The sequence below is a fragment of the Onychomys torridus genome, chromosome 2, assembly GCF_903995425.1.
Source record: "Onychomys torridus chromosome 2, mOncTor1.1, whole genome shotgun sequence".
Lineage (NCBI taxonomy): Eukaryota > Metazoa > Chordata > Mammalia > Rodentia > Cricetidae > Onychomys > Onychomys torridus.
The window spans coordinates 65,056,222-65,077,913 of NC_050444.1; the positions used below are offsets into that span (position 1 = coordinate 65,056,222).

Consider the following 21,692-nt stretch of genomic DNA (forward strand, 5'->3'; position numbering starts at 1 on the left):
ACCCTTCCTTAGGTACTTATTAGAAATTAAGAAGTTTAGGTCCACCGCAGATCTACTGAATCAGAATCTGAAATTCCTCAAGTGATTCATTGTACATTTGAGCTTGAGAGAAGTATTAGTCTAGGTCAGCTCTTAATTAGAAGTGTTTTTTCCCTTCAGAGGACATTTGGCAGTGTCTGGAGAGTTTTTCTTTTTCTTTTCTTCTTTCTTTCCCCCCCCCCCCCCCCCATATTTTTGAAGACAGGGTTTCTCTGTGTAGCCCTAGCTGTCCTGGATCTCACTCTGTAGACCAGGCTGGCCTCAAACTCAGAGATCTGCCCCTCTCTGCTTCCTGAGTGCTGGGATTAAAGGTATATGCCACCACTGCCTGGCTCATAAAGAACTTTCTAAACTCTATAGCCCTTGCAACTCTAAACTGTCTAGAAATGAAAAGCTTGGTAGAAATGTTTGAAAATAAAGTTAAGCTGACATTTTCAAAAGTAGGACTGAGAGACAGAAAGAAGGGTTAAGGGTTAAGAAAGATGTAATCGTGCATATTACTATTAATAGCAATAGAAGGCTGAAGGAAGGTTAAATAGTGAAGGGGAGGAAACCAGTAAAGGAAACTTCACGTTAACACAGAGGATGAAAACAACGTACCAGTTAATGTCTCTTCTAGTGGAGTTTCAGAAAGCTGGGGAAGGACCATGAACGTTTTCAGAGACAAAAGCTAACAGCATGGGAGTTAGGGAGCTCTTTAAATACAGCTGTACCAGAATCAAGAGGAATAGTGTCTTCCAAACTGTGAAAATTATTGTTGGTCTGTAACTCTTTACTTGACCAAACCAGAGTCAAGCATAAGTCTAGAATGCTGTCATATATCAGATATGTGGGGCTTTAAAACATGTACCTCCGGTCAACCCTCAGAAAGTTACTGGAGGATGATTTCTACCACAAGAGTGTCAATCAAGAAAGAAGAATGCTTGGATCTAGGAAGGTGAGGGTACATTGTAGCATGGAGGAGAAAAGTTGCTAGACAGACAGGTGGCACACGGAATGCCAATATCTGAGAACGTCTCTAGGAGAAGGGAGGAGGTAGGTTAGCTGATGTACCGTGAATGTTGAGAGGTAACAATATTAGAATTTGTGCAAGAAGTAGAAGAATGATGAACTTAAATAAATTAATTTTAAGGATGATATAGTTCTAAAACAACAAAAAGGAAATACAAGAACGCTGAATCTTTCTTACTCTTCTGCTTTTGTGTCTTTCTTTCTTCAGCTCTGTGTGGTTTGGCTGCTGGGCTTATAACCGATCAGTATGGCTATTATTAAGATGTTAAAATATGTATATAAAGCTTAGTAAATAACCACTGTTCTGACTGCTTCTCTGTTACCTGTCCCAGATACCACTTCCCCTACATCTTGTCTACTTTGATTTGGTGGTGCTGGGGATTGAACTAGGGTTGCACATGCTAGACTAATTGAACTACTTCTTAGCTCTGCATCTCACAATTAAATAGTTAACAGTCGATGTGGCAATATCTTGTTGGCCACCTCTTGGTCTCTGTTCTGACTGGTTGTATCATGATAATAATTAAATATTCAGAACATTACCCTATTTAGTTGTGAATATTACTTATAAACTCATTAAGATGTATATTTGGAATGATTTGTTTAAAAATTACCAGAAGAGGAGATGGAAGATGTGTGTAGGAAAGGTATTATAATAGATCAAAATTCTTTTTTCCCCAACTAAGAATTCTATGGAGAGTACCTGAAGATAAAACAATTAGAACTACAAAGGAAACTAACTTAGAAATAGGACATTTATAACAAAATAGCTTCAAGGTGTTTGGAAGTTCTTCTTGCACAGGGCAGTTTTAGGTATGGGGGTATGTTAAATACCTTGTCTCTGCAAAGCTATTGACTTAGAATTCTGAATGCCTATTGGATTGAAAGACCAATTTAACTAGAATAGCATTTCCTCACACACTGCAGTGTCTTAACTGCTGTTCTCCTTTTCCTTCAGTGGCAGTATGATCACCTCACAGCCACCTACCTTCTGCTTCTAGCCAAGAAGTCTCGAGGGAAGCCAGCTCGCTTACAGCTTCCCTCTTTCTCCTGTGGAACCTCCAGCCCTACTCCAAAGGTAAGTTCTAGAACCCTCGTGTGAATACCTGCTCCTCTTGCCAGCAGCCTTGTGTTCATGAGCAGACTGGCATGGCTATCAACTGGATGCACGAAAACCTGTGTTTCTTCTGCAGCCCTGGGACTGAGCCCTGGGCCTTGTACATTTGAGGCAAGCACTCTACCACTGAGCTTTCCCACTGATTGCAACATTCTTGAAGAGAAAAATGGGAGTTCTGAACTGGAATTCTCAAAGTTTGGAGTTCATGTATCATTTTAAAAACACTTCTCTAGCCTGGCGGTGGTGCACGCCTTTGATCCCAGCACTCAGGAGGCAGAGGCAGGTGGATCTCTGTGAGTTCCAGGCCAGTCAGGACTACACAGAGAAACTCTGTCTTGAAGAACAACAACAAAACGGCAAACACAAAGCTCTGCCCTTCTTTTTTCTTCATAAAGCACATCCTGATTATTATAGGAATAGACAGACTAAAAGGAAATACAGGATTTACGTATAAACCTCCTAGCTTTAGATGTATAGTTAATCTTGTCAAAGAAGATTTACTATTTTTTATATGTATGAGTGTTGTGTGCGTGTGCGCGCGGGTGCACGCACACATGCACCTAGTGCTGGAGGAAGCCAGAGAGGGTGTCAGATCCACTAGAACTGGAGTTGCAGACAATTGTGAGCCAACATGTGGGTGCTGGGAATTGAACCTGGGTCCTCTGCAACAGCAGCTAGTGTATTATCCACTGAGCCACCTCTCAAACTCCAGATTTAGTTCATCTGTAATGTCTTTCCCGTCTCTGCTTGTCCTTGTACATACGGGGTCTTTAAAGGGAGTCAGGCCTATGAATACATGATACACCTCATATGATGTATTTTAATATAAATACTTTCATGTTTATGTTAATATAGTTTGTGCCATGTAAATTCGTTCCATGAGAGTTGTTTTTAAGCAAGTTGTGATTCTTTTTCTGTTTCTTTTGTTGTGAACATTCATAGAGATGCAAGCAACATCTCATTCCTCCTAGATGCTCACTTTGTTTTCATATGATTCTGTCTTCCATAGTTGAAGCTTATTTTATATTATTTGTGTGTGTGTGTGTATGTGTGTGTGTCTGTGTCTGTGCCTGTGCCTGTGTCTGTGCCTGTGCCTGTGTCTGTGTCTGTGTATGTCAGCATTCAGGTGGTCAGAGGATAGCTTTTGACAATTGACTCTCTCGGGGAATTGAATTCAGGTCTTCAGGCTTGATGGCAAGCACCTTTACCCACTAAGCTATTTCTCTGCGTTTGTTCCCACTCCCGCCCCCATTACTTAAAATTTAACTGTCTGCTCTTGGTAGACTGAAGCAGAAGAATTACTGTCCGTAGCCAGCATGGGTTACATATATCAATTCAGCCCTCCTGTGGCTGTAAAGTGAGACCCTGTAAAACAAGCAAACACAAGTGTCTGAATACTTTGTTAGATGGGTGTAGGATTTTATAATATAATATTCCCTCACCTTAATTCAGATTGCAGTTTAATGACTGCAGTATTAAGAAGACATCCCTTAGGGTTGCAGCTGTTGCTCAGTGGTAGAGTGTTCATTTAGCATGCGTGCCTGAGGCCCTAGGTTTGATCATAGAATGAAAAAAAAATCAGAAAGAAAATGTTGCTTTGTTATCCTCAGGGAGCCATAGTTGATTCTCTTTATAGATTTAATGTAACCCAAATGGACCTGAATTAGGCTATTTTTTCTTTTAGATCTCAAACTGTTTTTAAATAAGTTAAAACCACTGCTTTCTTGATCTCTAGCTGATCATCTGTCTCCAGCTTCCTTTAACTCTCTTAGAGCCTGCTTTTTATTGCCTGTCAGTCATGAGCTGTAGGTCTAAGTGGATGTTAGGGTCTTGCTTGACCTTATGAGTATCTCCCATCTTTTCTCCCTTCTTGAGCTTTTGACCAAACTCAGGACTAGAGTATCGGTGTAGTTGACCACCATGAGAAATCTGTGAAGTGAGGTATTCTCATTCCCAGGTTAGTATTCTGTCCAGGTCTGGAATGTTTTGTTAGGCTGGTTAACATGTCTTAAGCCTGTATGCTTAGTGAATCAACCTGTTCCTTTTCTTGCTGATTTGGTCAACAACAATCAGGTTCATTTGAGTTCAAGAAGGCATTACAATATGGGCTTTGTTTTTGATCAGGATAATTACAGAAAGGTATTATTTACCTCTACAGTTACAGTAGTTACTTTAGCTAAACATTTCAATTTACTCACTTCAGTTAAGATACCTGGGACATTCTCCTGAGCCATTGGCTTTTCTTGTATCTGAGTTGGCGTGGTCTCAGTGGATGTATTCAAGTGGGAAGATCTGAGAAGATATTTATTCTACCGCATAGTGAATATTTACCTAATCATTTCATTATTTGGACAGTCATACAAGTGAACCAATTTTTATAGCAGATGACACTTTTTAATAACCAGAAAAAAGGAGAATCAAATTATGTATTCTTTTCTGGTGTTTATGCAAATCAGTAAACCTTGAATAGGCCACATAGTTTCTTTGAGCCCATTTCCCCCTGATAGGATGGCCTCTTTTTCTGGGGTTTTGTTTTTAAGAAAATAAGTAATTCTGACTTAGCAATCAATTGATGGTGCTGTCAGTGAGAAAATGATGTAGTCTGACTGAGGAATCACCAAAACCCACACAGGCACCAACAGTGTTCAGGAACCATGGATTCGGGGAACAGATCTATTGAGTGTGGTACTTGCTCTTGGAGTAGTCCTACTGAGACAAAGTACATGTGCACAGGGCCACAGGGACTCCACACCACAGGCAGTGGGTTCCAGGTTAAGGGGCTGCTGTGGGGACTCTGGAAAACAGGGGTGGCCACCATGGGGAGATCCAAACTGGACCAGCAGTTGAGTTTGAGTTTAGAAACATGGAAAAGAGGAAGCATAGTGATTGGGGCAAAATAAATGTAACTAGCAGAGCTCAGGTACCAAATTGTGCTCGATTTATCCTGATGACAGTGGCCAGACTTCTCTGATAGGGAAGAGCTAAACTCTGGGGAACTTTGAAATGCTGTGTCACAGTGGTTGACTGTGTAGTAGGTCATGGGGACCCACTGACTTCTGAACAAGAGAGACAAAACAGTGGTTTTGAAAAATTTATCCAGTGGTATACTGGAGATACCTCAGTGGGTAAAGGCATTTGGCAAACTTGATACCTGAGTTTGATAGCCAGGTCCCACATGGCAGGAGAGAACTAGTTCCCATAAGCTGTCCTCTGACCTGCATTTTGAGCATACACACACACTGAAATAAAGAAATAAATGTAAAATTAGAAAAATGTATATAGAATTGTTCAAAGATGCTGTGTGAATGGTTATTGCCTACTGCGGGTAGCATCATCACAGCCATCTTACACAACACTGAACTTTCCCCCACTAGGCCTAACTTAACATCAGTATTTTTCTCAGCCTGGCACTCTATGCAGTGAATTCTCATTGATAGTAGTTGGCAACCCTGGAGAACTCACAGTAGGCAGAGAGGGCAAGGTTGCCTGTTTGAGTAACGTAGACATGAGAAGATTTGGACTTGAACTGCATTAGCTGTAAGTTTGGGCATAGGGATGTAGGTATTAGAAATTCAAGTAAACATGCCTGGTCATATAGTTAACAAGATGGTGAGTAGTGCTCCATAGTCTCAACCTTTACGCTATGTCTAGCATACTCTTAGTTTGTACAGGGCAAGGATGAAGGAAAATAAGGAATCTGGTGGTAGTGTTAGCATAGGCCCCAAGTGTCCTGTTTGTGAACGATCTTTTGTAAAGCTGATTTATTCCTGGCGGAAAAAATGAGCTATACTGTGTGCTTTTAAAATTTACTTATTTATGGAGCTGGAGAGATGGTTCAGTGGTTAAGAGCACTGGCTGCTCTTCCAGAGGAGTCAGGTTTGACTCCCAGCACCTCATGGTGCTCTACAACTCTCTGTAACTGCAGTTTCAGAGGATCTGACACCCTCTTGGCCTCTGTAGGCATGATGCATGTATGTGGTGAATGAACATACGTGCAGACAAAAGATGCATACACATAAAATAAAAATTAAGCCGGATGGTGGTGGTGCACACCTGTACTCCCAGCACTTGGGAGGCAGAGGCAGGTGGATCTCTGTGAGTTCGAGACCAGCCTAGTCTACAGAGCTAGTCCAGGATAGGCTCCAAAGCTACAGAGAGACCCTATCTTGAAACACCAAAAAATAAAAAAATAAGATTTTGATTGAGATTGTATAATATATATGTAGGGGTTGGTATACATGCCATGGCATGAGTTTAGAGGTCAGAGGACAACTGTGTGGAGAGTTCTAGTGCGCAAACTCAGATGGCCAGGACTGCAGGGCAGGTGCTTTACCTGCTGAGCCATTGTGCTGGCTCCTGTCACACGGTCTGTCAGGAGTTACATCCTTCCCAGCTTCTGCTTGGTTGGGGCTTTATCTGTAAACTTTCGAATGAGTTGTCTACTGTCGCTGTGGAGTACTGATAAGCTAAGTCAATCATATTCCATCTAACATCTAGCTTGTCTCTTGTTCCTGCTCCCAGGGTGTCTCCCTGGGCCTGCTATGTGCTGTTGTAAAATTTGAATCGCGGTGTTGTTCTTGCTAACTTTTTTTACCTTTTAAATTAATAGTCAAAGAATCTGAGTCTGGAAGATATGACCACACGTGATGATAGCTGTGTGGCTGGGTTCATAGACTATGAACTGTGTGAGGATCATTTATCAGCTCCCCAGACACCACAGGTAGGTAGTTTATTACTACTTAACACAGAATGCGTGTCTTAATTATAAACACATCTAGTCTAAGAGGAAATCAAGTCTGTGCTTGTAAATTTTTTGAATCTCTAAGCCACTGAAGACATTAATAGAGATTATTGGAATATTAATGAGAGAGAAGTTAAGAAAACCAAAATTCTGTTTTGGAGCTCTTCATTGCCCCCCCCCCCCTTTAAATGAAGTATAATTTGCATGTAGTTAAATGGTTGAAATTCATCCTGTTTAGTGTTTAGCGACAACATGGAGCCACCAGAAATTGTGACACAGTAATTCCATTGCCCTCTCTAGGTCCCTTTGTGTGGACTCTCTCCTCTTGACTCGGGGCAGCGACAGACATGTTTCTCCTCTTCTGAGAATCTTTGTCTTAACTCTACTTTAACTTTGTTGGACCTCTTAGGTCTGCAGCTCAAACTTTCCCACCAAACATGGGGCTTTAGGACCATTTTTCCAAATACTGTTTTTTTGCTCCATTATTAATCTGTCTTTATTCTTGTTTCTTTCTGTTCCTCAGAGTAATTTGATCCACTTGTTTCCAGTTGGCTTCTTCCCTTTCTGATGCCTCCTGAAATGCTGTAAATTATTCTAATGCTGAGTCATCTCTCCCCTCCTGTTTGTCTGTCTGTCTGTCTGTGCCTGTCCTGTCACCCCCCCCCACCCCTATCTTTCTGTGTCTGTCTGTCTTTCTCTTTCTTGACTGGACCTCACTATGTATGTAGTGCTGGTTCATCTAGAGCTCACAGTGCAGCTAGCTCCCAGACAGTGGATTCCTTCATGCCTCTGCCTCCTGAGTTTTGAATTAGAAGGACACCACTATGTCCAACTAATTTTTAAAATTACTATACTTTTCAATCCTAGAATTCCTGGATAGTTCTTGTAAATAATTTTATTTCCATTGATTGTCTACTAATTGTGGTATTGCCCCTATACTTTAGTTCTTTAGGGCCTAGCTTCTTAACTATGAGTCCTACCCTCATTAGGTTGTGTTGATGTGAATGTGGAAGTTGAGAAAAATTTGACAACAGCAAAATGTTTATGAATATAAAAGAATCAAAGATTAATTTAACATCATCATGTGATGAGCCTGAGGTGTTCCTGGTTGTGTTCGCCTGTACTGCATCACGTGATTTCTGGGTAGCCTCCATCCTGAGCACTCAGCATATGCACTGTGCACCACAGAGGCCCCACGTGCTCCATGGCAGGCCATGAAGGTTGCTTGACATGCCTTGGCACAGATTTGAGATTTGCTGTGAGTTAAGCTCCATCCTAGGTCATCATTTCCTTAAACTTATCTTCCTGTTTGAGAATTTTGAAATGTTGATCTGTCTGTGCTAAGGAGAACTGAAGGACACTGCCAAGTTTGCCAGCAGTGGCCTTTGGGTAGCATTTGATTTTAACAAGAACAGTACAAGGTAACTTGCTGAGTGTTAATGTGGAGTGTAAGTAAATGACTTGTCTTGCTCAGTTTGCTCCATTCAGTGCCTTTCTTCCTCCAGGTTACCAAGCACTGGGCAGAATCAAATGATGTGGCGTCTAAATCCCCAGCTCCAGTAGTATGCAGAGCATTGGCAGATAAATTAAAGGATAAAGAGAATGTGGGCACTCCCAAGTCTGCTGTGAAGAATGAAGGGAAATTTGTGTTCCCAGAGCCAAAGACTCCAGTTAGTAAGAACCAGTATAAGAGAGAGATACTCACTTCGCCAAACCGTTACACAACGCCTGCAAAAGGTATTTGCTAAGGGAACTAAGTGGAGATTTAAAGGTCAAATGTCATTTTTACTGTAGTAAAAGAACACATGGACTTCTGGAAGTAACTAGCCTTGTTCTCTGGCTTCTAGGGTGGTTTGGCTGCCTTTATGTATGTACTGGCATTGGTGGGAATGGAGACAGTGTAATTCTAGTATTCTTGTAATTCTTGTAATCCTTGTAATTCTCAGATGGTGTTGTTGCTTTATTTTCCACATTTAAAGATTTAAAAAAAAATATTTGATTTACATTTATGTCTCTGTGTGTATATGCTGTGTGTGTGTGTGTAGAGGGCATCCAAGGAAGCTTAAAGAGGATGGTGGGTCCCCTGGAGCTTGAATTAGAGGTATTTGCCAGCCACCTGATGTAGGTGCTGGGAATCAAACTCTGGTCCTCTCTAGAAACACAGCAAGCACACTGAGCTTAGCTGCTCAGCCGTCTCTCCAGCCCCTCTCTCCCATCTGTGGGATTGAAGCATAGCACCATAGGAGAGCAACTTAGAGCTTGTCTTATTTCCACAGTGTAGGAACCTGAGACTCAGGAGTGAATGCTAGGCTAAGGTCCTATGTCCAGCCTTAGCCTCTTCATCCCTTCTGGGGATGACTGAGGCTGGAGTTTCTGCTGAGCTCTTCTTTCCATCTGGTTCTCTGTTGTGGTAACCTGGTCCTGCCCTGCCCTGCCCTGCAGCAGTACTGCTGGAGTCCAGAAGGCAGGGGGTCTGTGACTCCTTCCCTTTCCCTTGGTTTCCTCTTCACTGTAATCTCCAGCAGCTATTTAAACTGTCCCCTGGGACACATGGTGTTTGGCTGCTGTCTCATCTGGACGCATTCTGCTGCTGTGTCAGTGTAAGGCCACTTTGCTAGGATCGTGTCTCCCCAAGACAAGCGGTCGATGTATGCAGCAAAGCTCTGTCGTGTTTACTGCGGTCTTTCATGCTTTGTAGTAGGGTCATATTTGCTGAGTGAAGAAATAAACTAGAGCTGGAAGCAGTTTTATTTACCTTGATCTGTTATCTGTGTCGTTTTTAATCACAGCATCTAATTTATCATCTTTTCCCAGCAATTGTGTCCTTCTCTTGTGCTGTAGTGAGATCCTAGTGAACCCCAACTCTAAGGGTTGCCATCTGAACGCCTGCTAAACCCCTTCCCCCATTGTGTTTCTAGTTTGCTAGTAGGGTCAACCACCACTTCACGAGGTCATCATATTATACATGAAGGCATTGTGGAAGATTTTGCTGAAGTATTTGCTAGAGTTCCATTACTGTGTTAATGGAATTTGTCATTTCATCAACTCACAGTCTCCTCCAAATGTGAGGCTGGTTTGATGTGATGAGGTGTGTTTGTGTGTGGTTGTCTGCACTTGTCTCAGTAAACTGCAGGTTTATTAAGAACAGCTACACATAGTAGGATCTCAAAAGTGGTGGCCATTTCATCTTTCCCCAACAAGGTTTCTCTCTTTCGTTATTCCTCTTAATATTATTGCACTGTCTTTTAATTTGTTTATCTTTGCTTTTTTGAGACTGTGTCTCATGTAGCCCAGGCCAACCTTAGACTCACTGTGAATATGTAGGTGAAAATGATCTGGAATACCCCCCTCTCCTGCCCCAAGCAAGACAGGGGTATCTCTGTAGCCCTGGCAGTCCTGGAACTAGCTCTGTAGACCAGGCTGGCCTTGAACTCAGAGATCCAGCTGCCTCTGCCCGGGACTAAAGGCATGTTCCACCACTGCTCTGGCTGACCTTGAATTCTTGTTTTAAAAAAATAATTTACTTAGCTTTATTTTATGTGCGTTGGTGTTTTGCCTGCATGTTTCTCTGTGTGAGAGTGTCAGATCTTAATGTGGGTACTGGGAATTGAACCTAGGTCCTCTGACTCCAGCCTCCGACCTTGAATTCTTGATCCTCCTATTTCCACCTCCCAATCCTTCTGGGTTTGTTGATGTGTGTAGATGTGCACCACCTTGCCTGGTGGAGACAGAGAGGGGGAGAGGAGGAGAGGAGAGGGGAGAGTGAAGAAAGAGAGGGGAGTGAAGAGAACTTGTGTGTAGACCAGGGGTCAGTCTTGCCTGCCCTTCTTGAGCTACCTGCTTCACTGAGACAGTCTTGGTGGGACTTGAGGCTTGCCAGTTAGGCTGAGCTGGCTGTCCAGCAAACCGCAGGGACCCCATCTGCCTCTGCCTCCCCAGTGCTGGAATTAGAAGTTCCTGCCAGTCCATACCAGGCTGTTTCCTTTCCACCGGGGTGCTAAGGACCTAAACTCAAGTCTTCACGCTTCAACCATTCCCCAACCTCACTGAGGAACTACAAAGAAACAAACAGAACAGCAACAGGAACCCTTTGACAACATAGTCTTTATTATTACACTTTTTTATTGTTGATGCTGTTAATGGGATTCTAAAGGGGCTGAAATGTACATGGTTTGAAATGTAGTTTACACATCTTGTCTCTGCGAGACTGTGTTAGTGAAAAATGTAACATTGGCTGTTTTCTTCTTTAAAGAGAAGGGCCTCCACAGGGAGCAAGTGCTGAAGATATAATCGGCAGCTTCCACTAGTGCTTCTTACTTTTTTCTTCTTTTGGACATTAACGGTAATTCCTGTGTGTGACTACTATGTAGTCCAGGCAGTGGTAGTTGTTTGTCATAGGGCAGCTATATATGTACCACATTCTCTTAGGACACAAAGACAAACTTTTTAAAAACAGCTATTTTTAATTACTATTTTGCTGTACTTGTGAACCTTGAGAGAATAGAATTTATTAGTTAAAAACAAACCAAGTCCCCACTTAAAAGTGTATTATCAATATTACCACTAAAGTACATAAAATCTGTGTGTATATGTGTTTTCCTGGGATTGAACACAGGGCTTTGGCATGCTAGGCAGGTGCTCTGCCACTCTGATACATCCCCAGCAGATTTTTAAGAAAACAAAGGCTACTCAATTAGTGGTAACCAGATCTGTTGATGCCCATTTGTGGTAGACTCTACCCTATGTAGGGTAAAGCACAAAGTTCTGGAATAAAGAAATAGTCAAGTTAACAAAACTCACTCTGAACTTTTTTCAAACTTCAGAAGGGGATCAGTTTCTTTACCTAACAGGAATTAAATGGGGTTGTGAATTGAATTAATACTTTTCAAGTATGCTTCAGTTTGTAGTGAAGGTTTATATTTTGTTTTGTTTTAAATCATTACATGTAAAGCAAAATGATTTTTTTTTTTGAAGGGGGTTTTGTTTGGAGACAGGTGTTATATACCTTAGACTGGGCTTGAACTTGCAACTTGCTATATAGCAGAGGTTGGCCTTGAACTCTGGAGCAGCCTGACTCTGCCCCCTGAGCACTGGGATTACAGGTTTGCTTTATGGCACAAGGTAAATTTTTTTTTTGAGCTGTGGATCGAACCCAGGGCCTTGTGCTTGCTAGGCAAGCGCTCTACCACTGAGCTAAATCCCCAATCCTGATTTTGTTTTTAATATAGATCATCTGGAAACATTTTCTTTTATATATATTATATATAATTTTTTATTAAAAAAAGATTTTCTTTCCTTTTACATACCAACTCCTGATCCCCCTCCCTCCTCTTCTCCCATTACTCCCAGCTACCCCCATCCCCTCCTCGCAGAGAGTAAGGCCTCCTCCTTTGGGTAGTCAACACAGGCTGTTATACCATGTTGGGGCCAGATCTAGCACCTCCCTCCTGCATCAAGATTGAGTAAGGCATTGCACCAGGAAACATTTTTTTTTTTTTTTAAATTATTAGAGCCCAAGCCAGGCAGTGATGGCACACGCCTTTAATCCCAGCACTCAGGAGGCAGAGGCAGGTGGATCTCTGTGAGTTTGAGGCCAGCCTGGTCTACATAGCGAGTTCTGGGACAGGCTAGAAAGCTACACAATGACACCCTGTCTTGAAAAACCAAACCAAAACAAAACAAAACAAAAAAACAATTATTAGAGCCAGCAATTTTACTGGCCAAGTGGTACCAATATTTTGGAGTCAATGAAGGAAGTGATGTATGTATTATCGATTGGTATTGTCAGATACACATGGTCTGTATTTGCTGTTTTTCTAATAGCGAGAAACCATTGCCTAAAAGAAGCCCCAGTCAGAACGCCAGGAAAATCCACAGGAGCAGACGCATTAACGACGAGTGTCATTAGCCCTGAGAGGCGGTGAGTATTGCTTTTCAGACTCCATTCTTAGTGTAGGTCATGGGATTACTCTTCACCCATGAGAAAGCCTGGCTGAGGGAGTGGAGACGAGGCTGCTGGCACTGGGGTGACTTGTGTGTGAGGACGGTGTGTGGCCGAGCATGGGGCTATAGCTGGTGCTCTCTGCCTCCTCGGGGTGAAGTCATGAAGCTGATCAGCAGTGGGACCTTATCTAAAGCACAGCAAGCTGGAAGACAGGGTCCCTGCCTGTGGCCGTGCACTTCCTTCTGCTTCTCTCCAGGAGAGTCTAGGTGTACACTAGCAGTCAACATTCCCCCAAATGGTAAAAGCACTAATTTAGGTTACAAAGAAAACCAACTCATTTCTCTAAGATGAAAAATACCAAGGCGTAAATGAGCCTTCACTACATTTCAATTTTTTTTAGAAGCATGATTTATTTGGGGGAAATAGAATATATAAACCATTGAATGCTACTGCAGTTATTATCTTTTTTAAATGTCTTTGGTACTACAGTTGGGTGAGAAGATAGTCTTGCTTATTGGAGGTGTATGCAGAAGTGTTTCAGAGTGTCGTATTATGATACCTTCAGGTGGCTTGAGCAAGCATGCACATGTACTTAATCTGTGAATTGTCTGTTTACATAGAGAAGCCACTGACCAAATCTTAGTAGTTGTTGACCCTAGGAGGGCATGTGGATGTCTGTTGTACTGATATGTTCATGTTCTTATGTTTGATTTAAATAAAAAAGTGAAAGATCTGAGCCTTGGCATAGGCCTGGAATCCCAGCTACTTGGGAGACTGAGGTAGGAGTTTTGCAAGTTCAAGGCCAGCCCAGGGAGCTTAGTGAAGATCCTGTCATAAAAATAAAAGGTAAAAAGAATGGTAGGGGTATAGCTCATTGGTAGAATGCCTTCCTAGTATAAATGAGGAGCTAGGTTCAATCCCTGTTATCTCCCAAATAAATAAACAAAATGAAAGGACAAGTAGTTTGGTGGGGAGAGTAAACTTATTTCTAATGGGAGATGGCTTTAGTGCCCCTCCTCAAAGGAGAATTGAGGTGATCTGGCTCTGGCACACCTATCTACTGCCCTTGGTGCATGTAGAGGAACAGGTACAGGAGCTGAGAGGGCAGCAGCCCAGTGCCAGTAGTGCTCTGTTGATCTTGAAGGTGCCGCTCAATGGAGGTGGATCTCAACCAGGCACATATGGAGGATACCCCTAAGAGGAGAGGAGCCAATGTGTTTGGAAGCCTTGAGAGAGGGTTGGATAAGGTTCTCACTGCACTTACAAGGAGCAAGAAGAAGGGCTCTGCCAAAGACGGGCCAAGAAGGCGAAAGGTGAGTGGACCGGAGTCTACTAGATTTCAGAATCTACTCTTAACTGGATGTCTCTAACCCCATCCTCTTTGTAGGGTCTCTAACCAGGGCAATCTTCTTCCCTCAGCCTCCCAAACACTGGGATTACAGGCATGTGCCACCACCAACCACCTCACCTGATTGCACTGATTCATAGTCTCTTTCTCTCCCTCCATCCCTTCCTCCTTCCCTCCCCCCTCCCTACTTCCCTACACATGCCTGTGTGTGTGTGTGCGCGCGCGCGCGCGCGCGCGCGTGTGTGTGTGTGTGTGTGTGTGTGTGTGTGTGTGTGTGTATGTGTATGTATGCCACTGCTCATGCATCCAGTGAGGGATCCAGGGATTAACACAGGGTGTCAGGTTTGTATGTCAGGAGCTTTTACCTACTGAGCCATCTTGCTAGTCCATCCTTTTGCTTTTTAAAAAGAAATGTATTGCTGGGTGGTGGTGGTAGTAAGAGTTCCAGCACTCAGGAGGCAGAGGCGGGCAGATGTCTGAGTTCAAGGCCAGCCTAGTCTACAGAGTGTGTTCCAGGACAGCCAGGGCTACACAAAGAAACTCTGTCCTGAAAAACATACATACATATATCAAATAAATTTACTGGTTTATCTATCTATCTATCTATCTATCTATCTATTTATTAATTTACTGGTTTTTAAAATTACCTATTTTAAATTGCCTATTCACTTATACATATTTTTTGAGTAGTTAATGCATGCATGTTCTTATGTAGTGAGTTTTAAGAATGTATAGTTGGGCTGGAGAGGCTCAGTGGTTAAGAGCATTTGTTGCCTTGTAGAGGACCCGAGTTCAGTTCCCAGTGTCCACATGGTGGCTCACAACCTCCTATAACTCTAGTTTCAGAAGATAGGATGCCCTCTTGTGACCTCTGTAGACACTAGGCACACTCATGGTGTATAGGCACACAGGCAAAACAGTCATACACATAACATAAAATAAAAACCTAAAAATAATTTTTTTCAAGAATGCAGAGGTTATTTAGATACAGTCACCCTCTTCAAAGAACATACAACTTTAATTGAAATAATTCAAAATCACACACATTGATCACAGGACACCATAGAGGTAGCGGAACATGGGATGTATAGAAGAGAAATTAAGAGCTGCTTTCACGTTGGAGACTTGAGCTTAGTTGTCCTGTTCCTGGCACGTTTGAAGAGTCCCTGACACATAGATGCTTTCATAGGTTTTCATGAAATATTTGCATGCATGGGAAATTAATTGAAACTTTTTAAAAACAGTGGTTTATTGTGTGTGTGCACATGCACACATGTGGAAGTTAGAGGACAACTTGCAGGAGTCTAGTCTCTCCTTCCATGGTGTGGGTCTTGGGGATTGAACTCAGGCCATCCAGCTTAGGAATAAGTACTTTTACTCACTGAACCATCGTGGCGGCCCTAATTTGAACGTTGAGCTGTAGTATGTGTAAGGAAAATAGTGAGTGATAGGTTGGGCAGACAAACTGGAAGGGCATTAAGGGCCTGGCTAAGAGGTTTGCATCTTATTTAATAACCCTGTTATACCTTTAAAGAGTTAATCTATGGGTGTAGACAATATACTTGATAGGGAAGGAAAAAAAAATAAGCTATTAGCAGTTTTATTGCTGTGAAGAGACACCATGACCAAGGCTGTCTTACAAGGGTTAGTATATTGTCATCATGGTGGGAAGCATGGCAGCAGGTGTAGCAGGCAGATGCTGGAGAAGTAGCTGTGAGCTACATCCTGATCTGCAGGCCACAGGAAAAAAAGAGAACTACTGGGCCTGGCATGGACTTGAAACCTCAAAGCCTATCCTTAGTGACACACTTTCTCCAACAAGGCCACACCTCCTAATCCTTATGATCTTCTCAAATAGTTCCACTCCCTGGTGAAAAAACATTCAAATATAAGAGCCTATGGGGGCCCATTTTTTTTTCACACCAAAACATTCTCTGGCCCCCAGAGACTTGTAGCCATATCATAATGAAAAAAATGTATTCAGTTCAAAAGTCTTCATAATCTTTCACAGTCTCAACACTGTTTAAAAGTCTAAAGTTCAGCTGGGCAGTGGTGGTGCACGCCTTTAATTCCAGCACTCAGGAGGCAGAGGCAGGCGGATATCTGTGAGTTTGAGACCAGCCTGGTCTATAGAGCGAGATCCAGGAGAGGCACCAAAACAACACAGAGAAACCCTGTCTGGGGTTTGGGGGGAGTCCAAAGTTCAAAGTCTTTTCTGAGACTCATGCAGTCTCTTAACTGTTAACCCATGTAAAATCAAAATTAAAAAGCAGAACTCATGCTTTCCACACACAATGGCACAGAATGTACATTACTATTACAAAAGGGAGGGAAGGGTCATAGTGAAAAAACTGGACCAAAGACCAACACCCCGCAGGGCAGGCTCCAAATTCTGCATCTCCATGTCAAAGTGCTCTTCAGAATTCCAGTTCCTTGCTTTGTTAACTGCAGCACACTTCTCTCTTGGTCGGGTTCTACACCCTGTTAACAGCCTCCTCGGCAGGTATCCCACCACTCTGGGGTCTCGAACACAAGCCAGACTTCACCTGTACCGCTTCCCACAGTGGTCTCTCTGGGCCTCCATGCAGGGACACTCCTGACATGCCTGTCCTTGGCAGCTTTCCTTAGCCAAAGAGGGAGATTCCACAACCCCGTTAGTGCATCGTTGGCTTTAAAGCCAGAACTGTGTGTACACATGCACATACTTGTACACACACACACACACACACACACACACACACACACACACACACACTGAAATGTCATTTAAAAAGTTTAAAAGTTGATAAGAAAGGGAGATGAACATACAATATTGACATGAGGTTACTGAGTGGGTAAAGGTGTCCCGACAGAAGCCTGATGACCTGATGATCTGGAACTCACAGAAAGGTGAACGAAGAGAAGCAGCTTCATACGGTCATGCTCTGACCTTCACACACATAGTCGTATCTATACACACAATTCTCCCCTCCCCAGACAGGGCTTCTCTGTGTAGCCCTGGCTGTCCTGGATCTCGCTCTGTGGCCCAGGCTGGCCTTGACCTCACAGAGATCCACCTGCCTCTGCCTCCCGAGTGCTGGGATTATAGGCGTGCGCCACCATGCCCAGCACATTTTTTTAAATGGGGATAATGCAGTAGTTTCTGATGGAGGCAGCCTCTGATTCCCCTCTGCTGTGAGCTGGCTCAGCTGGCCGGTCTTGCAGTGTTCCTGTTTGGAAAGGAGTTTTAGCTTTTGTGTCAAGTGAAGTCTGACTCCTGTCCTGTTTCTTTCTCAGCTGCACTATAACGTGACTACAACTAGACTAGTGAACCCCGACCAGCTCCTGAGTGAGATAATGAGTGTTCTTCCGGAGAAGCACGTGGACTTCGTGCAGAAAGGGTGAGCCCCCCCCCCCCCCCACGCTCTTCAGTCCGCTGCCAGTCCCTCCTGGTCCCTGCTGGAGCGTTCTCCCCCGCTCTCCACAGAGATGCTATGGTGGCACCGTTGTTCAGAGCTGGCTGTCTTTACACTTTCATCTCAGAAGAGGGAAATCTGGACAATCCTCTAGGTCCTTTGATTGTCTGCTTTGTTGTACTATTTGTCAGTTGTAATCTTAATCAGTGAGACACTTTGGACAAGTGGAAGCTTGTAGATTGCGTCTCTGTGACCAGCTACGGTGTGGAGTTAGTTTTCAGTGGGTCAAGGAAGGTAATTCAGCTGAGTATCCCTGATGAGTGAGCTGTCAGAGGCTCTCCATGGTGTGATCTCATGGTCTGAGTAGCCAGGTCTCTTCTGAGCATGCAAACTGTACCTGTTTCTAAGAATTTCACTAACTGGTTTTTTTTTTGTTGTTGTTGTTTGTTTTTGTTTTTTTTTTCCCCTGAGACAGGATTCCTCTGTGTACCCCTGACTGTTCTGGATCTCGCTCTGTAAATCAGGCTGGCCTTGAACTCATAGAGATTCACCTGGCTCTGCCTCCCGAGTGCTAGGATTAAAGGTGTATGCCACCACTACCCGGCCACTAACTACATCTTTAAAATGGACTTATTTATTTTTAATTTTAGTTTTTATGTGTATTGATGTTTTGCCTGCGTGTATATATGTGAATCCCATGCATGCCTGGTCCCTGCAGAGGTCAGAAGAGGGCATCAGATCCCCTGGAACTCAAGTTATAGATCATTGTAAACTGCCTTGTGGGTCCTGGGGATTGAACCTGGATCCTCTGAAAGAGTAGCCAGTGCACCTAACCACTGAACCTTATCCTCAACTCTGTTCATTTATTTGGAAAAGAGCCTTCTATGTATCCCAGGCTGGCATGGATCTCCTGATCTGGGTTGCCTCAGTCTCCCAAGCACTGGGATTACAAGCATCCATCACATCAGTTTCTAAAATGCCTTTATTAAACAGCTGTGTACAACTGTTTATTAAATTTACCAAAAGCATGCAGACAGGATAATCTATATAGAGTTTGATTTTTTTTTTTTTGTTTCCTTATTTACTCTTTTGAGACTACTGTGTAGTCCAGACTGGCCTCAACTTTGTATCCTCCTGCCTTTGTACCCAAGCTCTAGATTATTTCTGGCTGACCTGGATTGCAATTGACTAGTCCAGGGTGGCTTTGAACTTGAGATTTTCCTACCGCCACCTGTGAAGCACTGGGGTTACAGGCTTGTGCCACCATGACTATTCTAGAGTAATACTTTAAAGACAATCTTTTGTGAATGTATCATTACTCATACTCTCTAGGTGTGTTACCTACGGGAACTCTTGCATTGTTTTCTTTCAGCCTCATTAGAACATTTGTCTAACTCATTCTTAGTGCTTCGTATCTGTGCTGGTGTTTCACTGGCCCCAGAAGCTCTAGCTGAATCTCACAGGCCTGTACTGATCTTTCCTTTGGCATGTAATTCGGTAGCAGATCACTAGCTGAAATCTAACCAGTGCTTTGACCTTCTGACATCATGAGCAACCAGAGTGGTCTTGAGTGACCCTCTCTGTTGGTTACTTTCTGTCCGCTTTGTGATGAAAAAAAGGGGCAGCATTCAGCTTCTCAGTGGTGTGATGATTCATATTCTTTTAGTTCTACAGAACTAAACTGTTCTTCACCTTCCTGTGTAGACTCTGCTCCCTAGGATGTTCCTTTTGACATTTCTGATATTGCTGCTTATTTCTAAGATAATCTATCCTTTCCCTCAAACTCATTGTACTAAACAAAACAAAGAATGATGTCTTCATAATAAATCATAAAAAAATTGTAGTTGTGCCTGTTGGCATGTGCATGACTGAGTTTGAGGCTATAGTAAGTTCCAGACTAGTCTGGGCTATGTAGAAAGATGCTGTCTTTGTTGTTTGGTGCTTGTTTATTTTTGAGACATTCTCATGTAGCTCCAGCTGACCTCAAACTTGCTGTGTAGCAGGGGATAACCTTGAACTTCTGCTCCTACTGCCTCTATCTCCCAAGTTATAGGATCCCATGGCTGCAAGATGCTGTCTCAAAACCCCCCAAAATTGTCATTTTCTGAACAACAGTACCTAATTATATACTTAAATATCTAGAGAGCTTAAATTTAAAAGAAACCCAAATGTTTTTGTAGTTTTGAAGATCAGTAAGACAACTAATATTTAAAATGTAAAGTAATTAACTTTGTTTATATGTGTTCAGTCTGTGCCACTTTCATAGTCTAAGCCCTATTTTGTGTTGACACTTGGACTACGCATGCCCGAGGCCTTCAGTGTGGGGACGCACTTCCCTGGTCTTTCTTTTGCTCTTCTTTTTACTGTAAAGTGTAGCAATCATAACTTCTAAACTTGAATAGGAAAAATCTCAAGGCAGATTTCTCTCTAGAAAGTTAAGTGCTTCAGCTTTATTTAAATGAAAGTCACAAGTTTCAAAGGTAAGAATGTTCTAAATCTCCCTTGTTTTTCTTTGTTGGGAACATTGTGGAAATGACCTCACATTCTTGTATTACACTGTTGAAAAGGCCACATAAAAAGTGCCAGGTTTCCCAAGTATGCATGGCATGTACAGCCATTTCAGAAGGGCTCTCCTTCTCACCCTTTCTTTGGATCATCGCTCAGCTTTTGGGGAAGCACCAGTCACCCCATCACTCAGCATGGCTAGGCCAGCTGGGAACTGTGTGGAGAATTGATTGCTTAGAGGGAAGGAAGGGCTCATTTCCCACCAGCTCTTAGAAGCCAGGGACCTCTCGCATTATCCAGAATACTTATGCCTCCCTAACTACCTGTATCTTAATGTTTTTCACAGTTACACACTGAAGTGTCAAACACAGTCTGATTTTGGCAAAGTGACAATACAGTTTGAACTAGAAGTGTGCCAGCTCCAGAGACCTGATGTGGTGGGCATCCGGAGACAGCGGCTTAAGGGTGATGCCTGGGTTTACAAGAGATTGGTAGAAGATATTCTGTCTAGCTGCAAGATGTAACTAATGGATGGTTTCTATCCTGCCTGGATGAATGTGGATGTCATGCTGTGCACAAGAAGACCCGTGTGATTGGTTGGATTTTCAAGCCCTTTGGAAGCCCATTTCTAAATAGCCATCTTCAAGACCAAGACCCTTTCACCTTTTCAACAAAAAATTATTTTGTGGCTGAATCCAAGGCAACCAACCTTTCTGTCATTTTCTCTTACTCTTTTTTAATCATGTGGCTTGACATGTTAGTAGCTGTTGATTTTTCTGTGTTCACTTCCATGGGGGAATGGCAGCTCTTCCTGTGAGTCATTTTGATGTACAGTTTCTTTCTGAACTAAAACCATTTGTGAATATACAAGGCTTCTCTTTGTATCTGATTTTGATCCAAATAAACCTCAAATGGCTTTCTGACTGTTAAGTAGAGACTATTTGGAGTGTGTTTTATCTGTTATCAAATATGCCTTGGGCAGAAAAACAGATAAGAATTCATTTGCATAATTTTTCCCTGTCTCTGATTTAAGTAGGATTTATTGAGATCGTTAACTAAGTCACAGCTGTGGTTACCAGAGTTAAACAACACATTTAATATGTGGTATAAAAGCGTATTGACTCCAGTAAGTATGTCCAGTCAACAATGATAAGTATCCGAACTGCAGGTCCCATGAAATGTTACTTTATGCTAATCTTCCTAAGTCTCAACGTTGGCCCCAAATTTGTATTTTTATTTCATTTTATTGGTCTCTAAAGGCCAGAACTCAAGTTACATTTGTATGGATTTTACCAATTAAACTAGTTGGAGAAAAAATAGCACTGTTTCTGGTCAGTAGTGAGGGAGTGTTTGTCATTCATTTACTCAATAAACATTTACAAGCACTTGCTGCTGGAGCTGAAACTGGTACTGCATAGCAAACCAGGGGGTTCAGAATCCATCCTGAGGGCCAGGTGTTTTCAGTATTCACACAAGATGTGAAGGTAGAAGTGATGTCTTGGGAAAAATAGCATTTATTTTTGACAAACCCACAGTGATAGATAGAAGTGGGAAGTATGGTGTTCTTCACAGAATATATGCAAAGGCAAAGC

At 42.6% G+C, this 21,692-nt stretch overlaps 1 protein-coding gene across 1 annotated transcript in view; it reads left to right on the forward strand.

The window, feature by feature from the left end:
• Melk (maternal embryonic leucine zipper kinase) overlaps positions 1–21,411 on the forward strand; it is a 73,209-nt gene extending 51,798 nt beyond the window's left edge. Inside the window, exons 12-18 of the mRNA XM_036179368.1 lie at positions 2,009–2,128; positions 6,777–6,887; positions 8,414–8,645; positions 12,732–12,828; positions 13,997–14,165; positions 17,477–17,580; positions 20,447–21,411. Coding sequence (XP_036035261.1) covers positions 2,009–2,128; positions 6,777–6,887; positions 8,414–8,645; positions 12,732–12,828; positions 13,997–14,165; positions 17,477–17,580; positions 20,447–20,624 — 1,011 coding nt within the window. The 3' untranslated portion in view covers positions 20,625–21,411. The remainder of the gene's footprint in view (positions 1–2,008; positions 2,129–6,776; positions 6,888–8,413; positions 8,646–12,731; positions 12,829–13,996; positions 14,166–17,476; positions 17,581–20,446) is intronic.
• The last annotated feature ends 281 nt before the right edge of the window (positions 21,412–21,692 follow it).